Below are 26,280 nucleotides of genomic sequence, written 5' to 3' on the forward strand. Positions count from 1 at the left end.
ACGTGAGCTCAATTGGAGGTGGGCAACAGGGGATGGTGGGTTTATGCGCGCATTGTGGATGTGGAAAACTTGTTGTGCACCATCGCCCGACCGCCACCTAGTACCACATGTGATGGATACCCCATAATCCTACAAGCTTGCGATGAGGAAGTGTTGAAGGGTGAAACTTCCTGCTTTTATTGTTGACCACAGAGTGGTACCTGGAGATATGTCGCGGGGGTCAGGAGACCTTGGGGACGTCAGGTGGGGTGCTATTGCCCAAAACCAAGCTTGACCAATCCCGACCCAACCCGGGCATAGTCGGTCAGTGAGAACCTGTGATGTACCTAAGCAGGCGAGCTCCTGGCAGTCAACAGATAAAAGGAACAAAGACCACAAAGCAAGGAGGCTTGTGGTGGCTGGCCAGCTGTGAATTTTGTGTAATATGTGGTTTGTGGCCTCTGGTAATCGATTACCAAGGGTGGGTAATCGATTACAAGGCTTAAAATTGAAGACAGGAGGCTAAGATGGTCTCTGGTAATCGATTACCAAGGGGTGTAATCGATTACCAGGCTTGAAAACGAAGTCAGGAAACTTAGGGAGCCTCTGGTAATCGATTACCAGCCTGTGTAATCGATTACACAGAGGAATGGGTCACTGGTAATCGATTACCAGGCATGTGTAATCGATTACACAGTGTATTATTGCATATTTCATGTCCTGAGGCTGTATAATTCAAGTTTAGCCTCTGGTAATCGATTACCAAGGCTGTGTAATCGATTACCAGAGATGGAAAGTCTTAAATACCCCTTTTTCTTGCATGTATTGGTTATGAGACAAATTGTGTGTAGCGCAGTTAGATTCTTGTGAAAGAGTCTACCCCTTTCTCTTCTTTCTTGTAGATCGTGATGGCGGCGCAGCTAATCCGTGATCGAGTAGAGATGGAGTGCCTAGAGGGAGCTTGGGAGACCCTCGAAGGCAACACGAGGTGCCGATTTCGGGGCACCATTCGATTCACGGCTACTTCTTTGGTGCATCCAGATGTACCTGCACGGACGCTTCAGCGCATGGTGGAGTGGACAACTCCTTGGATTAGTTTTGTATATTTTTGAGGGTGGGCGTATCTAGGACTGACTGTTAGGTTTACTCTTTTGTTTTGTATGGGTAGACCTGATGTATAGGAATTTGATAATTGTATACATGTGGCTGAAGCCACCACTATGGACACCTTTGCTCTGGATGACACTATATATTTTGTAAAAACTCCCATATTTTGGACAGCTTTAAAACGATGAATGCATTTATAATCGATCTTGTTATTTGAAAAGAAAGCATTAGCAAATTTATTTGTAAAAGAGTTTATCGACTGTATTTTATCCTTTTATTTTCACGTGACGACCTAAAGTAATGGCTGGTATATTCTTCCTTTTGAAACAACAAAATAATTTAGAGAATTATGAACGGTAAGAAAGAAATGACTCCGAATAGAGTTGTGAACTGGCCATTCAGGACTTTATAGTGAGGATTTTCCTTCTAAACCTAGTTATGGTGAAAAGAGAAAGAAATGAAAAAGAAAAAGAAGAAAAAAAAAATTACCATGGTTTTTGTTATTTAAATTATTACTATTAAACTAGTCATTAATTTAGGGACGCCACACTGAATGTAGTGTATGACTAGAGGCAATCCATCTGACTTACAAACCTTTGATCCTGAGATAGATAGGACATTTCATAGATTAGTTAGGCATCATTTTATACCTTTTGATCATCCTGAGCATTCCATTACTGGTGAATCTGTGCATTCTGTTATTGGTGATTTTGAACATCCTGATTTGGAGCATTATAATTTTGAGGATTCTGATTCTGAGCATTCTGATTTTGCACATTCTGAGAACATGGCACAACTTCCACCCTGTGAGAGGACTCTAAGGGAAATGGCTGCACCTGATTTTACCTACGAAAGCTTGTGCATCCAATACCCTGATGAGGATGTCCCATATGTTCTCAAAACTGGACTGATACATTTGCTTCCAAAGTTTCATGGCCTTGCAGGTGAAGACCCGCACAAACATTTGAAGGAATTTCATATTGTCTGCTCCACCATGAAACCCCCAGATGTCCAAGAGGATCACATATTTCTGAAGGCTTTTCCTCATTCATTAGAGGGAGTGGCAAAGGATTGGCTGTATTACCTTGCTCCAAGGTCCATCACGAGCTGGGATGACCTTAAGAGAGTATTCTTAGAAAAAATTTTCCCTGCTTCCAGGACCACAGCCATCAGGAAAGATATCTTAGGTATTAGACAACTCAGTGGAGAGAGCCTGTATGAGTACTGAGAGCGATTTAAAAAACTATGCGCCAGTTGCCCTCACCATCAGATTTCGGAGCAGCTTCTTCTCCAATATTTTTATGAAGGACTCAATAATATGGAGAGAAGTATGATAGATGCTGCCAGTGATGGAGCCCTTGGAGACATGACTCCTGCTGAAGCAGTTTAGCGCCAGAAATGATGCCATAGTCATTAGAGGAGTGCATGAGGTAGCTACAAACTCAGCTGCATCATCTGAGACTAAGAAGCTTGAAGGCAAACTGGATGCATTGGTTAACTTGGTAACCTAGCTGGCCTTGAATCAGAAATCTATACCTGTCGCAAGGGTTTGTGGTTTGTGCTCCTCTGCTGACCACCATACAGACCTTTGCCCTTCCATGCAGCAACCTGGAGCAATTGAGCAGCCTGAAGCTTATGCTGCAAATATTTACAATAGACCTCCTCAACCTCAGCAGCAAAATCAACCACAGTAGAACAATTATGACCTCTCCAGCAATAGATACAACCCTGGATGGAGGAATCACCCTAATCTCAGATGGTCCAGCCCTCAGCAACAACAACAACAGCCTGCTCCTTCCTTCCAAAATGCTGCTGGCCCAAGCAGACCATACATTCCTCCACCAATCCAACAACAACAACAACCCCAGAAACAACTAACAGTTGAGGCCCCTCCACAACCTTCCCTCGAAGAACTTGTGAGGCAAATGACTATGCAGAACATGCAATTTCAGCAAGAGACCAGAGCCTCCATTCAGAGCTTAACCAATCAGATGGGACAATTGGCTACCCAATTGAATCAACAACAGTCCCAAAATTCTGACAAGCTGCCTTCTCAAGCTGTCCAAAATCCCAAAAATGTCAGTGCCATTTCATTGAGGTCGGGAAAGCAGTGTTAAGGACCTCAACCCGTAGCACCTTCCTCATCTGCAAATGAACCTGCCAAACTTCACTCTACTCCAAAAAAGGTGATGACAAAAATTTACCTAACAATTTCTGTGCAGGTGAATCTTCTTCCACAGGTAATTCTGATTTGCAGAAGTAGCACATTCCCCCTCTTCCATTCCTTCCACGAGCAGTTTCCAACAAAAAAATGGAAGAGGCAGAGAAAGAGATCTTGGAAACGTTTAGAAAAGTAGAGGTAAACATACCTCTGTTGGATGCAATAAAGTAAATTCCAAGATATGCCAAATTCTTGAAGGAGCTGTGCACTAATAAGCGGAAGCTTAAAGGAAGTGAACGGATTAGCATGGGCAGAAATGTCTCCGCATTGATTGGTAAATCTGTTCCTCAAATTCCTGAAAAATGCAAAGATCCAGGTACATTCAGCATACCTTGTATTATAGGGAATAGTAAGTTTGACAATGCCATGCTAGATTTAGGAGCTTCTGTTAGTGTTATGCCTCTGTCTATTTTTAATTCTCTATCTCTAGGTCCCTTGCAGTCAACTGATGTGGTAATTCATTTAGCTAATAGAAGTGTTGCCTACCCTGTTGGTTTCATAGAAGATGTCTTAGTTAGAGTTGGTGAACTGATTTTCCCTGTTGATTTTTATATTTTGAATATGGAAGATGGATTTTCTCAAGGATCAGTTCCCATCATTCTAGGCAGACCCTTTATGAAAACTGCTAGAACTAAGATAGATGTATATGCAGGCACACTATCCATGGAGTTTGGTGATATAACTGTTCATTTTAATATTCTGGATGCTATGAAATACCCATCTAAAGATCTTTCTGTATTTCGTGCTGAAATAATTGACCATGTTGTTGATGAATACATGACTGATCTTTATTCTAATCTGCATGCCTCGCACTCTTCATGCATTGAGTCTGAAATTGTACTTGATCATATGTCTGAATTTGATGCTGAGAGTGAATCTGAGAGTGATATTGATTGCATGTCTGGTGGTGGTGTTTTACCTCTCGAAATTGATTTTATAGAGTCAGATAGGACTAATCATGTTTCAGGAAGTACACATACCTCTGACTTTCTTTATGAGGTAACGGCTGAGAAATCATCTCCTTCTACCACTATCCAGCCGACCACACCAGAATTGAAGCCTCTGCCATCAAATCTAAAATATGCTTACTTGGATGATAGCAAGAGTTTTCCAGTGATTATATCTGCCTCCCTTGCTGATGAGCAAGAGGAGAAGTTGTTGTCTGTTCTCAAGAAGCATAAGAAAGCTATAGGCTGGACCCTGGCGGACATTCCTGGTATTAGCCCATCCACATGTATGCATCGAATAAATTTAGAGGATGGAGCTAAACCAGTAAGACAACCACAGAGAAGACTCAACCCGGTGATTCTTGATGTAGTGAAGAAGGAGATAACCAAGCTTTTGCAAGCTGGGATCATTTATCCTATCTCCGACAGCCAATGGGTAAGTCCCATCCAGGTAGTCCCGAAGAAGACTGGCCTCACAGTGATAAAAAATGAGAAAGAGGAGCTGATTCCTACTCGGGTGCAGAACAGTTGGAGAGTCTGCATTGACTATAGGAGACTGAACCAGGTTACCAAAAAGGACCATTTTCCCTTGCCATTCATTGATCAGATGCTTGAACGCCTGGCAGGTAAATCTCACTACTGTTTCCTTGATGGTTTTTCTGGTTATATGCAAAGTACTATTGCTCCTGAGGATCAGGAAAAGACCACATTCACCTGCCCCTTCGACACTTTTGCCTATAGGAGGATGCCTTTCGGCCTGTGCAATGCCCCTGGTACCTTCCAGCGGTGCATGATTAGTATTTTCAGTGATTTTTTAGAAAATTGCATAGAGGTGTTTATGGATGATTTCACTGTATATGGATCCTCTTTTGATGGTTGTTTGAATAGTTTGGAAAAAGTTTTGAATAGATGCATTGAAACTAACCTTGTTCTAAATTTTGAAAAATGTCATTTTATGGTTGAGCAAGGTATAGTTTTAGGGCACATTATTTCCAATAAGGGTATTGAAGTAGATCCTGCAAAAATTTCTGTTATTTCACAATTGCCTTACCCCTCTTGTGTGCGAGAGGTGCGATCTTTTCTTGGTCATGCAGGATTCTACAGGCGCTTCATAAGAGATTTTAGCAACGTAGCCCTTCCACTGTCCAACTTGTTGCAAAAGGAGGTGGAGTTTGACTTTAATGACAGATGCAAAGAGGCTTTTGATTGCCTCAAAAGAGCGCTGACTACCACCCCCATCATCCAGGCACCCGACTGGACAACCCCTTTTGAGCTTATGTGTGATGCATCAAATTATGCATTGGGGGCTGTCCTTGCTCAGAAAATTGATAAATTGCCCAGGGTGATATATTATGCTTCTAGGACTTTGGATGTTGCCCAAGCGAATTATACTACTACTGAGAAGGAGCTTCTAGCCATAGTTTTTGCTCTTGAAAAATTTCGATCTTATTTGCTTGGTACCCGCATTATTGTTTATACTGACCATGCAGCTTTAAAGTACTTGTTGAAGAAGGCTGATTCTAAGCCTAGGTTGATCCGATGGATGCTCTAGCTCTAAGAGTTTGACTTGGAGATCCGTGATAGGAGCGGAGCACAAAATCTAGTTGCTAATCATTTGAGTCGGATCGAACGTGTATCTGATGCAGATTCACCTATTCGGGATGATTCCTGAATGATCATTTGTATATACTGTATAGTATTTCTGACTCTCTTTCTACTCCCTGGTTTGCTGACATTGTCAATTATTTAGTTGGTTTTGTTTTTCCTCCCTTAGCATCTAAGGCCCAAAAAGATAAAATTAAAAGTGATGCTAAGTATTTTATTTGGGATGACCCCTACTTGTGGAAATTGTGCAGTGATCAGGTCATTAGACGGTGCATTCCAGATCATGAGACTGACTCAGTCCTGCAGTTCTGTCATTCTTCCGCACCGGGAGGTCATCTGGGTGTTCAAAGGACAGCTCGCAAAGTGCTTGATTGTGGTTTTTATTGGCCCACCATCTTTTTAATGGAAGATCTGCAGCACTTGTGAGCAGTGTCAGAGAGCAGGAAATACACTTACATGGCGACGACAAATGCCTCAGCAACCTATGCTATTCTGTGAGGTGTTTGATGTCTGGGGTATAGATTTCATGGGTCCTTTTCCTGTCTCTTTTGGTTATGTTTACATTCTCCTTGCAGTTGACTATGTTTCAAAATGGGTGGAAGCCAAGCCCACTAGAACTAATGATGCTAAAGTTGTCGCAGACTTTGTCAGGTCTAATCTGTTTTGCAGGTTTGGAGTACCTAAAGCAATTGTTAGTGATCAAGGAACCCATTTTTGCAACAGGACAATGCATGCCCTGCTTAAAAAGTACGGGTTGTCTTTATCGGGTTGTCTTTGGAAAGGCATGTCATCTTCCAGTGGAAATTGAGCACAAAGCATACTGGGCAGTGAAGACTTGCAACTTCTCTATGGATCAAGCTGGTGAGGAAAGGAAGTTGCAACTGAGTGAGTTAGATGAAATCCGCCTAGAAGCCTACGAGAATGCCAAGTTTTACAAAGAAAAGACCAAGAAGTTCCATGATAGCATGATAGTTAATAAGGACTTCATGGTTAGGCAAAAAGTGTTATTGTATAATTCTAGGCTTGGACTCATGAGTGGTAAGTTGAGGTCTAAGTGGATTGGTCCTTTTGTTGTTACTAATGTTTTTCCTTATGGTACAGTTGAGATCAAAAGCGACTCCACAAACAAGAGCTTCAAGGTCAACGGACATCGACTTAAGCCATTCCTCACGAACCCTTCTCTAGTGGACGTAGTGGTGGAAGAGACTTCCTTACTCCACCCTACTCTTCCTCCACCATGACTTAGGGAGTTTTTCTTTTCCTATCTCCTTCTTTGCTTTTACTACACTTGTCCGATTCTATTTGATGATTTAATTGTTTTTAATCTTTTAATTGTGCTACATTGAGGACAATGTGTTGTTTAAGTATGGGGGGGGGGGAGTGTTCTTTGGTTTTGCTAGTTTTGTTGGTTTTGTTAATTTGTTAATGTTGTTAGTTTCTTCGGATTGTTAGTTTAATATTTTGGGTCAATTTTGTGTGCATGTACAACTTTGCATGTTTTTCTTTGAATTATAGGATATGTTCAAGAAATGGGTAATTGTTTTGGAAATAAAAGTTTTTGACATTTTGTGACTTGAAATCCTTGATTCTCCTCTACATGTCATGATAGTTTTGAAAGCTCAATTTGAAAGTGATGAGTTTACCTTTGTGAGAATTTGAGCCATCCATCATCATAATCATTTGGTGTGTTTTGCCCCATTGATTGCTTGCACAATAGCCTTGGCTTGATTCTTGTTGATGCGTCCTAATTCACATGCATATTTGGAAATGATTGAGGCAATTTTGTTCTTATAAGCTTCTAGCCAAATGGACTTACCTTGAATTAATTCCTTTGATAGCCCTTTTGAGCCTTGTTTCCCTTTCCTTGTTTTGAAGCTCACTACAAGCCTTAAGTGAAAAACCATGATATCACCATATCCTTAAGGAATTTTGGAGCTTTGGAATTGTTTTGGGAATAAGTGTGGGGGGGTTTTTGTTTCATTGGATAACTTGTTTTGTTGGCTATACTTCATGATGTATTTTGGGCCATACTTGATGTACATTGTATCTTGGTTAAATGTTGGACATGCTGAATGAAATGCTGTTTCTCAAAGGATATAGAGTAAAAAAAAAATTCGAAAATGAAAAAGAAAAGCAATAAAGTTGAGTGAATAAGATCTTAAATGGCAAAAGAATGATGAGACTCTTGGTTCTACTCTTTATGTTTAAATTTTATCTTTACTTCTTTTTATTTTCTTATTTTTTCTTATTATGCACTTATTCCCCATTGCTCCTCTATTCCTTTGGGATTTAGCCACTTATTCCATATTTTTCCATACCTTGTCCTTGGCCCCATTACAACCTTAAAAGACCTCTTGATCCTCATGTGCTTGTGTTTATGGGTTGATTGCCAATATTAGAATCTTGCCAAGTTTATGCGGTGTTTGTTTTCTTGGGTGCTTTGAGGGTAAATAGTAGCCTAGACACTTGAGAGATAGAGTGTATATCTTGTGAGGCTTTATCACTTTTCATTCTTGAGCTGATTAACTATTTTGCCATGATTGGGTTGCTTGGATGATTTTCATGAATGTCTTGACTTTTCAGATCTCCTTATGTTAGATGTTACCCATTACTTTCATTCCTTGATGTTCATTGAGAAATATGTGAATGTTTTCGTTTGTCTCTCTTTGATACCCTTGGATTTTGTTCTTTGTTTCATTTTGCCCAGGAGTGCAAAAGGCTAAGTATGGGGGGTTTTGATGTGCCATCATTTTCTTCTATTTTCTAAACCCTTTTTGCACCATTTTAATTACTGATTGGTCTTAATTGTCAATTAATTAGGCAGTTTTATTATTTGGGCCCATTTAGCCAATTTGATGTTTTTAATCTAATTTCAGGAATTAATGAAACATTGGGCTTAATCCGGATTTTGGTTGTGGACTTGAAGAGGGCAAATAAAGCAGCGCTTACCTTAGTTAATTTCTACTTAGGAAATTTTGCAATTTTATTTTATGTTGTTCAGTGTTTATTTCGTTTCGGACCAGAGTATTGTAATAGGGCCCAGTGACTTTGAGTGACTCTTTTTAAATAGCAGCCTTGGGATTCGTGCAAGGCATTCTATTATGCTATTCATTATTCAGAGCTTTTGTTTTAGGGTTTTACGTTTTCTGCTTTGATGCTACTGTTCACGTAATGCAATTTTACGTTTTCTGTTTCTAATTACAATTTCGTTCTTGCTTCTTCTTCTACTCTCATTTACGTTTCTGTTTCATCTACATTTTTGTTCATTTACATTTTTGTTCATTTACGTTCCTGTTCATTTACGTTTCTGCTTCATGTTTCATTTGCGTTTTCTGTTTGAATCCATGGAAGGCTAGATTTTCTGGTGTTGTTTCCTTTTGAGGACGAAGCCCAACTCTCTTTGAGGTTTCGCTTGTAATGTGGTTTCCTGGCAGTTTTCCCTTCACCAGTTATCCCAAATTCGTGAATATTAATCAGTGCACGCTTCGTGTTCGATTAATTGCCTCTGAGCCTAACTTGCGTTCATGCTTAATGGACGAAGGGCCAACTGGTGTATGTGATGCCTAATCACGTATTGAAAACCCTAAGTTGATTTTCACTTAGTAAATTGAAATAGGGTTGGATTAAGTGGTTGACTGTTAGGGACAAATTCTCCATAACCCAGGATAAGAGAATGGCTTCTGAATGAGAGGAAACAACCCGTTTTTAATATTAGTAGTTTCGTATTTCAGTTTACTTGTTCTGCTCTTTAATCACAAAACAAACAAACCCCCCCAATCGTTACTGTTACTGCAAGTATATTATGAACATTTGGTTTGTCACTGCTCGTTGGGAAACGACCTAGGATCACTTCCTAGTTACTGCATTTTCATGGTTATTTGATTCGGGTACGGCCTCGATCAGCTTCTCTGAGGTAATCTTGACTTCTAAGCCTTTTTCCTAGTTAGTTTGAGTTTCTCTTAATATCTCTCGTGTTGGGTACTGTAATAGGGTATTTTTACACTTCTTTTGAAAAACCCTTGAAAATGAGACATTGTAAAAGTTATCCTTTTATAACATTGATGTTATTTTCGTGACCTTCACTGAACCCCGATCACATTGGCGTGAGTGAAATTTCAAAATGATGTCTCCTTTTAGTAGAATCGGAAACACCCCTTAGCCCTTTATGTTTTGGCAGGGGTATTTGAATCTGAATATTGTTATTAACCTTATTTCTGAAATCTATACTAAATTTTCCTTCAATTTGATATATAGAACCTTGTGTTTGGACTGACGGGAATGAACGAGAGAGACCTCTGAGTGACGCAAAAAGGAACTGACGGAGAGCTCACGATAGGTGAGGGGAGTTTATTATCATTTACAATTTTTAATACCATAGTTGGGGGTCAGGGAATCTAACTATGGGGATGTATGCATGTCCCTATTGCATGTTGTTTTTCAAGAAAACAATGTTTTTGAGTAATGCGATGCGATATATCTATTATTGATGAATAACATTATTGTTTTTATTAGACTTGTATGGTCTGAAGACCTCGAGAGTGTGAATCTCAGGCATGAACTATACATATATGTATATGCGGAATGCGACTTACTAATGATACTATTATTGAGGATATTAATTGATGTGAGATGATGTTGTCATTGATGATTATGTTGATATGAGTTGATGTTGTTATTGATGATTATGTTAATTTGATATGATGTTGTTGTGGATAATGTCATTGAAATGAGATGAGGAAATGTTGATGTAGATAATGATATTGAAGTGAGATGTTGATGATGTTGAAAATGTCATTGTGATGATGTATGTTGTATATGTACATGGGGGGTGCAGTGACTTTGTTGGATATCCCTGGTGGGGGGAAATAAAGTAGTTAAAGAGTTTTAAGAATCTCTGGAGGGGGATGACTTAGAATCTTTAATTATCCACGGTCAATGCATTGATGGTGTCTATGTTTCATATGTTGTATGTTGTGTATGTACATGAGGGGTGCAGTGACCTTGTTGGATATCCCTAGTGGGGGAAATAAAGTGGTTAAAGAGTTTTAAGCATCTCTGGAGGGGGATGGCTTAGAATCTTTAATTATCCATGGTCAATGCATTGATGGTGCCCATGTTTCATACGTTGTATGTTGTGTATGTACATGGGGGGTGTAGTAACCTTGTTGGATATCCCTGGTGGGGGAAATAAAGTGGTTAAAGAGTTTTAAGCATCTCTGGAGGGGGATGGCTTAAAATCTTTAATTATCCACGGTTAGTGCATTGATGGTGCCTATGTTTCATATTTCATATGACATGGAAATAGTATAAACTTTGTCAGTAAGTACTTGTAGTTTCTCATGAGGAGGAATACTTGTAATTGGGGCATGTCACTCAGTTTGGAACTCCCTTGAGACTCAGGCTGATCACCATGGGAGGGGGGGGGGGGGGGAGTTGCCTATGCACGATAGGGTGACCTCGACACTTACTGCCTAGTTTTCCTAAGTGAGAGTGTCGTGTGGACATGCTTAGGCTATTTCCTTTGGGATGGTACCTGATCGAGGCCGTACCTGAATTAAATAAACATTAAAATGCAGTAACTAGGAAGTGATCCTAGGTCATTTCCCAACGAGCAATGATAAACCAAATGTTCATAATATACTTGCAGTAACAATAACAATGGGGGAGGGGGTTGTTTGTTGTGTGAATTAAAGAACAAGCGAACTGGAATACGAAATTAATAATAGTAAAAATGTGTTGTTTCCTCTGATTCAGAAGCCATTCTCTTGTCCTAGGTTATGAAGAATTCGTCCCTAACAGTTAACCACTGAATCCAACCCTGTCGCAACATGCCCTTTTGCGGGCGTGCGAGGCGAGGCTCACGGGTGCGCTTTCCAAAGGAGGAAAGATGCGCGGAGTCGCCACCAACGTTTATTTGTGTAAAACGTTGGAAAAACCGAAGGAAACCGGTCAAAATGAAAATTCTAAGTTCGGGAGTTGTATTTACGTTTGAGGAAGGTATTAGCACCTCTCACGTTTGTCTCAAAGGACAACAACCTATTTTTTAGAATTGTGAATTTGTGTTATCTTAACTTTTATTTCTTTTTATTTTTTTGAGGTCGACAAAAGCGGGGCTTTTGCTCCTACGTACCCTCCATCGAAGAGGAAATCAGACCTACGTAGTTCTTTCTTAAGAGTGAATCAAGTGATTCTTTTTACTTGAAAGGTGATCATTTTAAGGCGTTGGACCTTAAAAATGATCCATTTACTTGGTAAGAAAAATTGAGATATTGAACTTTCAAATCCTATTTAGTGACCTTTTTTGTAGACAAGCTTGACTAGGCGAGTTGATTTTAGCCTTAGTTTCACTTTAGTTATTAGTCAATTCGATTAAGAATGAGAAATCCCAAAGAGAAAAACGTCCGATTGATTTTTCGCTTTATTTTACTAAAAGGTATTTTTTGATTATTATATTATTATTTTACCTCTTTTTTGATTTCCAACATGGTTACGGCACGACCAAACGGTCGGAATTCATTTTAACAGAAATTAACGGATATTACAAATCAAATGATCGGTGGAAATTTATTTTATTTTTTGATTAGGCGATAAATGACTTAAATAAATGACTGAAGCACGTCAAAAGGGGTACGGAAAGTAAATGAAAACGAGAATAAAAATACATGAAACAAAATGGGGACCACCACGGGTACATAGAATGAATTGAAAAGCTCGGTTTGAGGTACTTACCAGTTGAAGACTGAAGAAAACGAAGAACGAACGATGGATGTCGAAGAACAGTTGAAAACCTTCGCGTAATTACTCACGGAAACGTTACGGAAGCGCTTCGGCTTGGATTTTCTTCACGGAAACAATTTTCCTCAGCAAATTTAAGAGAATACGAAGTGCCAAGAAGGCTCAACCCCTTTCCTCTTCACTCATTCCCCTATTTATAGCAAAATAGGGGAGGAGCTTGCCACCCAGCTCGCCCAGGCGAGCAAGGTTGCTTCCTCCAGAAGCAACCGCCTTCTGGAGGAAGAAACTGGAAGGCCCAAGTGGGCTTGATTGCTATTTGTACCCCCCTTTTTACTAAATGCACCCCCTTCTACTTGTTTTTGGTAATTCTTTTTCCGTAATGTTACGAAACTTTACGAATTTTGTAACAACACCTATTTTCTTTCTGTAAGGTTACGAATTCTCACGGATCATTTATTTACTCTTTTTTAGCTTTCGAAGAAGTTACGGAAACTCACGGATTGCGCAAAAACACCTCCTTTTGGTTTCCGCCACATTACGGAATTTTACGGATCGCGTAAGCCTGCTTCCTTTTGATTTCCGGCATGTCTCGGGACTGCACATATTGTGAAACAAAGGATGCCAAGTATCTCAAAGCGGCTGATCAAAGGTTGCATATCATCAAGTAATAATCCCCGGACGAAATTAGGGTATGACAAACCCTATTTTAATTTACTAAGCGAAAATCAATTTAGGGTTGTCAATATGTGATTAAGCAACACATACGCCAATTTACCCTTCGTTCATTAAGCACAAACTTAAGTTAAGCACAGAGGCAATTAATCGAACACTAAGCGTGCATAGATTAACAGTAACGAATGTGGGTTGATTGGTGAAGGGAAAAACTGCCAGGAAGCTACATTATAGACAGAACCTCGAAGAGAGTTAAGCTTCGTCCTCAGAAGGAAACAACACCAGAAATTTAGCCTTCCATAATATCAACCAAAAACAGAAAACGCAATTGAAGCTAAAGACAGTAACGTAAATGAAACTAAATGCAGAAGAAGAAATAAAAAATCAAAATGCAATTAGAAGCAGAGAATGGAAAAGTGCATTACGTGAACAGTAACAATAAGCTCAAAAACGTAAAACCCTAAACCCTCTGCTCTGAATAATGGCCTAACATAATAGCCACTTACACGAATCCCAAGGCTACTATTTATAAGGGTCACTCAGAGTCACTGGTCCCTATTACATTATTCTGGCCCAAAACGAAATAAACACTGAACAACATAAAATAAAATTGCAATCTCCTAATTAAAAATTAACTAAGGTAAACGTTGCTTTATTTGCCCTCTTTAAGCCCACGACCAAAATCCGGATTAAGCCCAATGCTTCATTAATTCCTGAAATTAGATTGAAAACATCAAATTAGTTGAATGAGCCCAAGTAATAAAAATGCCTAATTAATTTGACAATTAAGGTTGTAATGGGGCCAAGGACAAGGTAGGGAAAAATATGGAATAAGTAGCTAAATCCCAAAGGAATAGAGGAGCAATGGGGAATAAGTGCATATTAAGAAAAAATAAGAAGACCTAAAGATAAAATTTAAACATAAAGAGTATAACTAAGAGTCTCATCATTCTTTTTTTAAGATCTTATTCACTTAACTTTATTGCTTTTCTTTTTCTTTTTTTTTCAAATTGATTCAACTTGATTTTTTTTAGAACAGTAGCATTTGAGAACTAGCATATCATTCAGTAGCATATCCAACATTTAACCCATATACAATGTACATCAGTATGGCCCAAAAATACATTATGAAGCATAGCCAACAAAACATGTTATCCAACAAACCCCCCCCCCCCCCCCCCCCCCCCCCCACTTATTCCCAAAACAATTCCAAAGCTCCAAAATTCCTTAAGGGTAAGGTGATATCATGGTTTTTCAATTAAGGCTTGTAGTGAGCTTCAAAACAAGGAAAGAGAAACAAGGCTCAAAAGGGTTATCAAAGGAATTAATTCAAGGTAAGTCCATTTGGCTAGAGGCTTATAAGAACAAAATTGCCTAAATCATTTCCAAATATGCATGTGAATTAGGAAGCATCAACAAGAATCAAGCCAAGGCTATTGTGCAAGCAATCAATGAGGTAAAACACACCAAATGATTATGATGATGGATGGCTCAAATTCTCACAAAGGTAAACTTATCACTTTCGAATTGAGCTTTCAAAACTATCATGACATGTAGAGGAAAATCAAGGATTTCAAATCACAAAATGTCAAGAGACTTTTATTTTCAAAACAATTACCCATTTCTTGAACATATCCTATAATTCAAAGAAAAACATGCAAAGTTGTACATGCAAACAGAATTGACCTAAAATATTAAACTAGAAACCCAACAAAACTAACAAAATTAACAAATTTAACACAACTAACAAAACCAACAAAACTAGCAAAACCAAAGAACACTCCCCCCATACTTAAACAACACATTGTCCTCAATGTAGCACAATTAAAAGATTAAAAGCAATTAAACCATCAAATAGAATCAGACAAGTGTAATAAAAGCAAAGAAGGAGATAGGAAAAGAAGAACTCCCTAAGTCATGGTGGAGGAAGAGTAGGGTGGAGTAAGGAAGTCTCTTCCACCACTACGTCCACTAAAGAAGGGTTTGTGAGGAATGGCTTAAGTCGGTGTCCATTGACCTTGAAGCTCTTGTTTGTGGAGTTGCTTTTGATCTCAACTATGCCATAAGGAAAAACATTAGTAACAACAAAAGGACCAATCCACTTAGACCTCAACTTACCACTCATGAGCCCAAGCCTAGAATTATGCAATAACACTTTTTGCCCAACCATGAAGTCCTTCTTAATTATCATGCTATCATGGAACTTCTTGGTCTTTTATTTGTAGAACTTGGCATTCTCGTAGGCTTCTAGGCGGATCTCATCTATCTCACTCAGTTGCAACTTTCTTTCCTCACCAGCTTGATCCATAGAGAAGTTGCAGGTCTTCACTGCCCAGTATGCTTTGTGCTCAATCTCCACTGGAAAATGACATGCCTTTCCAAAGACAACCCGATAAGGAGACATTCCTATGGATTCTTTGTAGGCAGTCCTATGTGCCCAAAGAGCATCATCAAGCCTGGTACTCCAATCTTTCCTGCTTGGCTGCACAATCTTCTCTAAAATTCTCTTGATCTCCCTGTTAGAAATTTCTGCCTGTCCATTGGTTTGGGGGTGGTATGGTGTGGATACCCTGTGTACAACCCCGTACTTTTTAAGCAAGGCAAGCATTGATTTGTTGCAAAAATGGGATCCTTGATCACTAACGATTGCTTTAGGTACTCCAAACCTGCAAAATAGATTAGATCTGACAAAATCTGCAACAACCTTAACATCATTAGTTATAGTGGGCTTGGCTTCCACCCATTTTGAAACATAATCAACTGCAAGGAGGATGTAAACATAACCAAAAGAGACAGGAAAAGGGCCCATGAAATCAATGCCCCAGACATCAAACACCTCACATAATAGCATGGGTTGCTAAGGCATTTGTTGTCGCCATGTAAGTGCACTTCCTGCTCTCTGACACTGCTCACAAGGGCTACAAATCTTCCATGCATCTTTAAAGATGGTGGGCCAATAAAAGCCATAGTCAAGCACTTTGCGAGCCCGGTGCGGAAGAATGACAGAATTGCAGGACTGAGTCAGTCTCATGATCTGGAATGCATCGTCTAATGACTTGATCACTAAACAATTTTCACAAGTAGGGGTCATCCCAAATAAAATGCTTAGCATCACTTTTAATTTTATCTTTTTGAGCCTTAGATGCTAAGGGAGGAAAAATAGAAGCAACTAAATAATTGACAATGTTAGCAAACCAGGGAATAGAAAGAGAATCAGAAATACTATACAATATATATAAATGATCATCCGGGAAATCATCTCGAATGGGTGTGTCATCATCAGACACATGTTCGATCTGACTCAAATGATCAACAACTAAATTTTGTGCTCCTCTCCTATCACGGATCTCCAAGTCAAACGCTTGGAGCCAGAGCATCCATCGGATCAACCTAGGCTTTGAATCAACCTTCTTCAACAAGTACTTTAAAGCTGCATGGTCAGTATAAACAATAATGCGAGTACCAAGCAAATAAGAACGAAATTTTTCAAGAGCAAAAACTATGGCTAGTAGCTCTTTCTCAATAGTAGTATAATTCGCTTGGGCAACATCTAAAGTCCTAGAAGCATAATATATCACCCTAGGCAATTTATCAATTTTTTGAGCAAGGACAACCCCCAATGCATAATTTGATGCATCACACATAAGCTCAAAAGGGGTTGTCCAGTCGAGTGCCTGGATGATGGGGGTGGTAGTCAGTGCTCTTTTGAGGCAATCAAAAGCCTCTTTGCATTTATCATTAAAGTCAAACTCCACCTCCTTTTGCAACAAGTTGGATAGTGGAAGGGCTACCTTGCTAAAATCTCTTATAAAGCGCCTGTAGAATCCTGCATGACCAAGAAAAGATCGCACCTCTTGCATGCAAGAGGGGTAAGGCAATTGTGAAATAACAGAAATGTTTGCAGGATCTACTTCAATGCCCTTATTGGAAATAATGTGGCCTAAAACTATACCTTGCTCAACCATAAAATGACATTTTTCAAAATTTAGAACAAGATTAGTTTCAATGCATCTATTCAAAACCTTTTCCAGACTATCCAAACAAACATCAAAAGAGGATCCATATACAGTGAAATCATCCATAAACACCTCTATGCAATTTTCTAAAAAATCACTGAAAATATTGATCATGCACCGCTAGAAGGTACCAGGGGCATTGCACAGGCCGAAAGGCATCCTCCTATAGGCAAAAGTTCCGAAGGGGCAGGTGAATATGGTTTTTTCCTGATCCTCAGGAGCAATAGTGATTTGCATATAACCAGAAAAACCGACAAGGAAACAATAGTGAGATTTACCTGATAGGCGTTCAAGCATCTGGTCAATGAATGGCAGGGTAAAATGGTCCTTTTTGGTAACTTGGTTCAGTCTCCTATAGTAGATGCAGACTCTCCAATTATTCTGCACCCGAGTAGGAATCAACTCCTCCTTCTCATTTTTTATCACGGTGAGGCCGGTTTTCTTCAGGACTACCTGGACAGGACTCACCCATTGGCTGTCAGAGATAGGATAAATGATTCCAGCTTGCAAAAGCTTGGTTACCTCATTCTTCACTACATCAAGAATGATCGGGTTGAGTCTTCTCTGTGGCTGGCTTACTGGTTTAGCCCCATCCTTTAAATTTATTCGATGCATACATGTGGATGGGCTAATACCAGGAATGTCCGCCAGGGTCCAGCCTATAGCCTTCTTATGCTTCTTGAGAATAGATAAGAACTTCTCCTCTTGCTCATCAGTAAGGGAGACAGATATAATTACTGGAAAACTTTTGCTATCATCCAAGTAAGCATATTTTAAATTTGATGGCAAAGGCTTCAATTCTGGTGTGGCCGGCTGGATAGTGGTAGAAAGAGATGGTTTCTCAGCCTGTACCTAATAAAGAAAGTCAGAGGTATGTGTACTTCCTGAAACATGGTTAGTTCTATCTGACTCTATAAAATCAATCTCAAGAGGTACAACATCACCAGACATGTAATCAATATCAATATCAAATTCACTCTCAACATCAAATTCAGACATATGATCAAGTACAAATTCAGATTCAATGCATGAAGAGTGACAGGCATGCCGATAAGAATAAAGATCAGTCATGTATTCATCAACAACATGGTCAATTATTTCAGCACGAAATACAGAAAGATCTTCAGATGGGTGTTTCATAGCATCAAGAATATTAAAATGAACAGTTATGTCACCAAACTCTATAGATAGTGTGCCTGCATATACATCTATCTTAGTTCTAGCAGTTTTCATAAAGGGTCTGCCTATAATGATGGGAACTGATCCTTAGAAAATCCGTCCTCCATATTCAAAATATAAAAATCAACAAGGAAAATCAGTTCACCAACTCTAACTAAGACATCCTCTATGAAACCAGTTGGATAGGCAACACTTCTATTAGCTAAATGAATTACCACACCAGTTGACTGCAAGGGGCCAAGAGATAGAGAATTAAAAATAGACAGAGGCATAACACTAACAGAAGCTCCTAAATCTAGCATGGCATTGTCAAACTTACTGTTCCCTATAATACAAGGTATGCTGAATGTACCTGGATCTTTACATTTTTCAGGAATTTGGGGAACAGATTTACCAATCAATGTGGAGACATTTCTGCCCATGCTAATTCTTTCACTTCCTTTAAGCTTCCGCTTATTAGTGCACAGCTCCTTCAAGAATTTAGCATATGTTGGGATTTGCTTTATTGCATCCAGCAGAGGTATGTTTACCTCTACTTTTCTAAATGTTTCCAAGATCTCCTTCTCTGCCTCTTCCATTTTTTTGTGGAAATTGCTCTTGGAGGGAATGGAAGAGGGATATGCTGCTTCTGTAAATCAGAATTACTAGTGGAAGATTCACCTGCACAGAAATTATTAGGTAACTTACTCTTTAAATTTTTGTCATCATCTTTTTCTGGAGTAGAGTGAAGTTGGGCAGGTTCATTTGCGGATGAGTAAGATGCTACTGGTTGAGGTCCTTGACACTGCTTTCCCGACCTCAATGAAATGGCACTCACATTTTTGGGATTCTAGACAGATTGAGAAGGCAGCTTGTCAGAATTCTGGGACTGTTGTTGATTTAACTGTGTAGCTAGTTGTCCCATCTGATTAGTTAAGCTCTGAATGAAGGCTCTGGTCTCTTGTTGAAACTGCATGTTTTGCATAGTCATTTGCCTCACAAGTTCTTCAAGGAAAGGTTGAGGAGGAGCCTCAACTGTTGGCTGTTTCTGGGGTTGTTGCTGTTGTTGGATTGGTGGAGGAATGTATGGTCTGCTTGGGCTAGCAGCATTTTGGAAGGCAAAATGTTTGCAGCATAAGCTTCAGGCTGCTCAATTTCTCCAGGTTGCTGCATAGAAGGGCAAAGGTCTGTATGGTGGTTAGCAGAGGAGCATAAACCACAGACTTTTGCGACAGGTACAAATTTATAATTCAAGGCCAACTGGGTTACCAGGTTAACCAAGGCATCTAGTTTACCTTCAAGCTTCTTAGTTTCAGCTGATGAAGATGAATTCGTGGTTACTTCATGCACTCCTCTAATGACAATAGCATCATTTCTGGCACTAAATTGCTGGGAGTTGGAAGCCATCTTCTCAATTAAATTCCTGGCTTCAGCAGGGGTCATGTCTCCAAGGGCTCCACCACTGGCAGCATCTATCATGCTTCTCTCCATGTACTGAGTCCTTTATAAAAATATTGGAGAAGAAGCTGCTTCGAAATCTGGTGGTGAGGGCAACTGGCACATAGTTTTTTAAATCTCTCCCAGTATTCATATAGGCTCTCTCCACTGAGTTGCCTAATGCCTGAAATATCCTTTCTGATGGCCGTGGTCCTGGAAGCAGGGAATTTTTTTTCTAAGAATACTCTCTTGAGGTCATCCCAACTCGTGATGGACCGTGGAGCAAGGTAATAAAGCCTGTCCTTTGCCACTCCCTCTAAAGAATGAGGAAAGGCCTTCAGAAATATGTGATCCTCCTGGACATCTGGGGGTTTCATGGTGGAGCAGACAATATGGAATTCTTTCAGATGTTTGTGTGGGTCTTCACCTGCAAGGCCATGAAACTTTGGAAGCAAATGGATCAATGCAGTTTTAAGAACATATGGGACATCCTCATCAGGGTACTGGATGCATAGGCTTTCGTAGGTGAAATCAGGTGCAGCCATTTCCCTTAGAGTCCTCTCACAGGGTGGAGGTTGTGCCATGTTCTCAGAATGTTCAAAATTATAATGCTTAAAATCAAGATGTTCAAAATTACCAATAACAGAATGCATAGATTCTCTAGTAACAGAATGCTCAGGATGCTCAAAAGGTATAAAATGATGTATAACTAATCTATGAAATGTCCTATCTATCTTAGGATCAAAGGGTTATAAGTCAGATGGATTGCCTTTAGTCATACACTACATTCAGCATGCACAACTAGTTGCCTTCTTATGCAAGTAACAGTGTAGGTTTGAACTACAGCTACCATTAAATGATATAAGAATGACTTGAAATTTTGTGAGCAACCTTATAAAATGATGAGAATATAGCACAAAAAATTTCAAATGAAAATTCAAAGTCTAACTATAGAAGCTAAAAATGATAAGTTAAGAAAAATAAGAGAACAATACTTGGAAAATAAAAAACTTTTGACAGAATTGCAATTTTTGGAAGAAGGAGACCACAACCAACCTACAGCAGGCTACCAAGGCATGGGAAATTTTTTTCTACCCCAAATACATATATAATAATAGCGATTATGATAACCGGAGCAAAAGTTATGGCCGTTTGAAGTTTTCACAAAAATCAAATTTGCTACTTTTTGGGAACTTTCACATCTGACCAAACTAAGGGCTCCAACTATTATTCCCACAAAATATGGATCAAAAGAAGTGATAAAAAAAAATTCAGCCAAAAATAACAACTCTAGCTAACAAAACAAAAAATCCCAATTAATTCAGCAAGTGTGGTCTCTAAATCTTTCGCTAAGGGATTTGCACTACTGCCCTGTTTCCCAGTTCAGCAAAAGTGATCACTAAATTCATCGCAAAGCACTATTCACAGAAAAACACAAAAACTGAAACAGGGGAAGCGCTGAACAGAAAAACTAAAACAAAACATCACACTAAACAAAATAACAAGACACTAAACACACTAACACAACACGAAAGCGTAAAACAACTAACATAAAACACGAATCACTAGCTATTATGAACATTTGGACACTGTTCCTCGGCAACATCGCCAAATTTGATCGAAGCCGTACCCGAATCAAATAAACATTAAAATGCAGTAACTAGGAAGTGATCCTAGGTCGTTTCCCAACGAGCAAAATGATAAACCAAATGTTCATAATATACTTGCAGTAACAGTAACAATGGGGGGGGGGGGGTGTTTGTTGTGTGAATTAAAGAACAAGCGAATTGGAATACGAAATTAATAATAGTAAAAATGTGTTGTTTCCTCTGATTCAGAAGCCATTCTCTTGTCCTAGGTTATGAAGAATTCGTCCCTAACAGCTAACCACTTAATCCAACCTTATTTTAATTTACTAAGCGAAAATCAATTTAGGGTTGTCAATATGTGATTAAGCAACACATACGCCAATTTACCCTTCGTTCATTAAGCACGAACGTAAGTTAAGCACAGAGGCAATTAATCGAACACTTAGCGTGCATAGATTAACAGTAACGAATGTGGGTTAATTGGTGAAGGGAAAAATTGCCAGGAAGCTACATTATAGACAGAACCTCAAAGAGAGTTAAGCTTCATCCTCAGAAGGAAACAACACCAGAAATTTAGCCTTCCATAATATCAACCAAAAACAGAAAACGCAATTGAAGCTAAAGACAGTAATGTAAATGAAACAGGAGAAAATAATGGCACATCAGTACCTGATGGATTTGCTTTGGGATACTACTTGTTTGTGTGGATGCAAAATCTACCGGCAAGTGCATCAGGTTGTCAAGTAAATATTTAAAACGGTGTGAATCGAGTATCGAACTCAGGGAACTTGTTCATTTGGTAAAGGTTTGTTCAATAAGCAGGCATTTGCAAACAGAAATCATGATTGTGAATGAAAGTAAAAGTATGTTCTATCCTAATTACAAAGCAATAAACGTGGGGAAGTAAGTGTGAACATAAATATCTAAAGGCGTTGGGTCCTCTTACTGAGCAAATTGATGCAATTAAAGATGTTTCTCTAATTAAAGATGTTTCTGTGTTCTATGCTGAAGGCTCAAGTACTAAACACTAATGTCCCATGAGTTTAGCCTAATTCTAATTAAACTTTGTTCACAGATGTCTCTTATTGAACTTAGCTTAATTGAACAACTTTATAGTCACAACCTAATAAAAACTAAATTACCACACTCCGTGTCCAGACATACGGTAACCTAATCCTACTCTATCAAGTTCTAAGGAGACAATACATCTTTCAATGCTAAAGCCCCTAACAGTACACACATATGGGTGATCAAGCCACAAGCATGCAATAATATAGTGCTGATAGAAACAATGAACACATAAAAAAACCTTAATTAGATAGGGAAAGAGTTTACATCAATTACTCAGCAAGAATCCCCAACTGAGGGTTTAGCCTTCCATAGCAAGGAAGCTCCTTTTACAATGAAGAAGAAGAATTAAGAGAAATTGCTTGCTTACAAAGGAGTGGGGATGTCTCCTCCACCTCTAGGAATCTCACAATCACTCAAAAACTCAGAAATCTTCCTAAAAAGTCAAAACTTGGCTTTTTGCTCTGTTCTTTGCCTCTGTATTTCACTCTTCAAGCTCTGACGGCTACTTCTTCTTGTGTATTTTTTGCCTACTTTCATTCTCCACAAATCAAGCTTAAAAAAAGGGCTTCTTGTCCGCGAAGGCGTGCTTAGCGCCATTCTCGTGCTAAGCGCGAGTAAGTGAGATTTGGCTTAGCGCCAATCTCGTGCTTAGCGTAGAAGAGACAACTATCTCGCTTAGCGAGCTGCATACGCGCTTGGCGCGTGCTGGTGTGGAAGAACTCTCTTTAGGCTTATCCTCAGTCACTAAGCCACTACTATCTCGCTTAGCGGTTTGGTCTCGCTAAGCGCATGGTTCAGGCTTAGCGAGACCACAACTTTTGCACCTTCATAATTTTCTCCTTTTTACCTGAAATTGAGGTGAAATTTACATTAAATTCATAAGGAAGGCTTCTACTGAGCACATATGAAAAGTAAACTAGAAATATTTACAATCCTTCCAAAAATAACCATAAATTGGGAGATTTATATACATTTTGTAAAAGTTTTCTATACAAAAGTTAGTCGTCTAAGACAACTAACAAACTCCCCCAAATTTACAATTTCGCTTGTCCTCAAGCAAATAAAGAACAACTCACTTGTCCTCAAGTGACAAAATCAGTGGTTATTCACAAGGTTTTTGCTCCAAAGGATTCAATCACATGAAATGAATGGCATACAATGCTTCAACCACAGCTTCTCACAAGACATGCAACTTTTCAAAGATATGAACATGATTATTAAGAAACACAGCTGAAATAAGCTAGTAAGAACGACAGATATAATCAAGGAAGGATCATTAACCAAAGCCTCACAACTACTATTTCACTCAAGCACAAGTGTTTAGGCTTATCCATCAATCAACAACCAACATAAGTCTCAATCTTTGCACTTCATCTCATATCATACAGTCAAGAACACACAAACTGAATCTGAAGGACTTTTCTAGGCTTGTAACAAGGCTGGGCTACAATCAATTCATGGTTTTTCTAGGATGCAAAAGCTTAGGTTCTAGGAGAGCATTCATCCATAGATCAACCTTTTTCTTTTTATTCCAGCTCTATTATTTGCCTTTTTGCACTTAGTTTTTCTTTTTCTTAAATAGTAGCACACACTTTTATTTTATACTTACAGTTACATATATATATATATATATATATATATATATATATATATATATACTTGCTGCTTATTAGATGCCTGTGTGTGTTGCTCTTTTCTTACCATTACAAGCTTTCACCCCATAATTCCCCCAAATTTGGGCAAATTTGCTTTGAACCAAAATTTCCTTTTATGAATGATGCTCTCCTACAACCTAAGATAAGGTAGAAGGAGATAAACTATACAGGCTCAAGGTTCAATCAAACAATTATACTTTCAGCTCAAAATGGTGCAAGGGATAAATCAATCATGCACGAGGTAAGCTTTTTAGCTAAGTGGCTATCTTCAATCCAAACATGGCCTTCATCATCTTTAATTTCACGCATTCATTCCATACTCAAAGATTCATGCAAAAATCATTACTCAATGTTAGTCGTTCTCTCACAATTAAAGATCACACTCTCACCGGGTTACGGCTAATGCGTTCCTTCACAATCAACCTGACAAACCAACTAACATTTTCATTCATGATCCTCATTCCATGTTCTTTCTCTTCTAATGATTGCATGCTCATTCAAGGCACATGATCTACGCATTCCAATTCACTCAAATCACGCAATTGATCAATTCAAACCAATCACAAACACTAAATTCCGAAATCAAGTATCAACCACTGGATAATATAAATGCACTGTTTAATCAAGCTTTGTACAAGCTTTCAACCAAATTAAAAACTATAAACTGAAATTTAAAAGCTGAAACATAAACATAAATCTAAAGACTGAAGCATAAACATAAATCTAAAGACTGAAGCATAAACATAAATCTAAATTATAAAATGTACTAAAGACATGATAATAATAAAACTGTTCAAAACACAGGGAATTAAAAATCCTGATCCTGCCAATGATCCTGTGCAGAGTCTATGGCATGCTCATTCAGATCCAGTGCAGGAGTGCCTGATGATGAATCCTGAGGAAGGGGTAGGTCTGGCACTGGTGCAGATGACTCAGGCTGAGAAGAAGACATGTCCAGCACTGTAGTGGAAGGCTCTGGTGTCACTTGTGGGGTAGCTGCTACTAGATAAGTCTAAAAAATGAAAGGCTCGGGTGGAGTGGGCTCTGAGGCCTCTAGAATGTCATCCTCCTAGTTTGGCAGAGGCTCTTGGGATGTAGAGGCCTCACCCCCTCCCAAAGGAGAAGGCTGGACTCTTGGCCAGGCCACTTTCTAAAGAAACTCCTCGATGCTCATAACTGGCCGTTGTTGGACCACATCCTGCAAACTCTGCATGATCAGGAGCTGGCCCTGATGCAGGCTTTGCAACATAGACAAGGAAAGCTCTAAGCTCTGAGTGGAGGGACCTAGAAGAACTGGAGCTGGTGGTGGTGAAGGAAGAGCAGAAGTAGATGGAGCTGATGTAGATGGGGCCTTAGATCTTCTAGCCCTGGATTTCTGGGTTCCTGGAAAAGTGACTGAAGGGTCATCCAGGTTCCAACAATTCTTCTTAATATAAGCCAAATTAATGGTTGGGCTAAGTGACTTGAAGGAAACAAAATCTAAGGTAACTCCTCGGGCCTTGCACAAGGCAGTAATTAGGGCTGGAAATCCAAGCCGCAAGGAGTTAGACTGAGCAATAAGTGAAATCTGACCAGAAATAAGTGAACCTAAGTTCATATTCATCTTCATGACAAGCCCGTAAACTAACTTGGCCCTATCCATATTAAGATCAGAATATGGGATGTCGGGGCCAAGTTAGAATAAGATAAAACACTCTAGGTTTGGGCCAGAGTGGTGAGATCTTTCCTCAAGAGCTTCCATGGCAGACCCTCAGCATTAAGAACTGTAGCAACCTACCCTTCGGCGGGAGGGCGACGCGTGACTCGCGGGATGCGTGTTCCACGAAAGGAATACGCGCGGAGTCGCCACCAACGTTTATTTGAGGAAAACGTCGGAAAAACCGGAAAAGACGCGATCTACGAACTTTTAAGTGAAAGGTTCGGGAGTTGTATTTACGCACGGGGAAGGTATTAGCACCCCACACGTCCGCCCCAAGGGACGGCAGCCTTTAATCGAATGTGCAAACATGACTTTGATTTTTTATGTTCCCTTTTTATGTCTCTATATCCTTTATACCCTTTTTATATTTTTCTCTTTTTGTGGTCGAC

At 39.3% G+C, this 26,280-nt stretch overlaps 1 protein-coding gene and 1 non-coding gene across 2 annotated transcripts in view; one reads left to right on the top strand and one right to left on the bottom strand.

The window, feature by feature from the left end:
• Positions 1-25,158, top strand: part of LOC100813567 (zinc finger MYM-type protein 1) — a 38,141-nt gene extending 12,983 nt beyond the window's left edge. Inside the window, 1 exon segment of the mRNA XM_014771782.3 lies at positions 24,997-25,158. Coding sequence (XP_014627268.3) covers positions 24,997-25,158 — 162 coding nt within the window.
• LOC113001079 (small nucleolar RNA R71) lies at positions 2,252-2,358 on the bottom strand. The gene has a single exon (XR_003266410.1). It is a non-coding gene; the product is annotated as a small nucleolar RNA R71 (small nucleolar RNA).
• Positions 25,159-26,280: the final 1,122 nt, after the last annotated feature.

The sequence above is a fragment of the Glycine max genome, chromosome 2 (assembly GCF_000004515.6).
Source record: "Glycine max cultivar Williams 82 chromosome 2, Glycine_max_v4.0, whole genome shotgun sequence".
Lineage (NCBI taxonomy): Eukaryota > Viridiplantae > Streptophyta > Magnoliopsida > Fabales > Fabaceae > Glycine > Glycine max.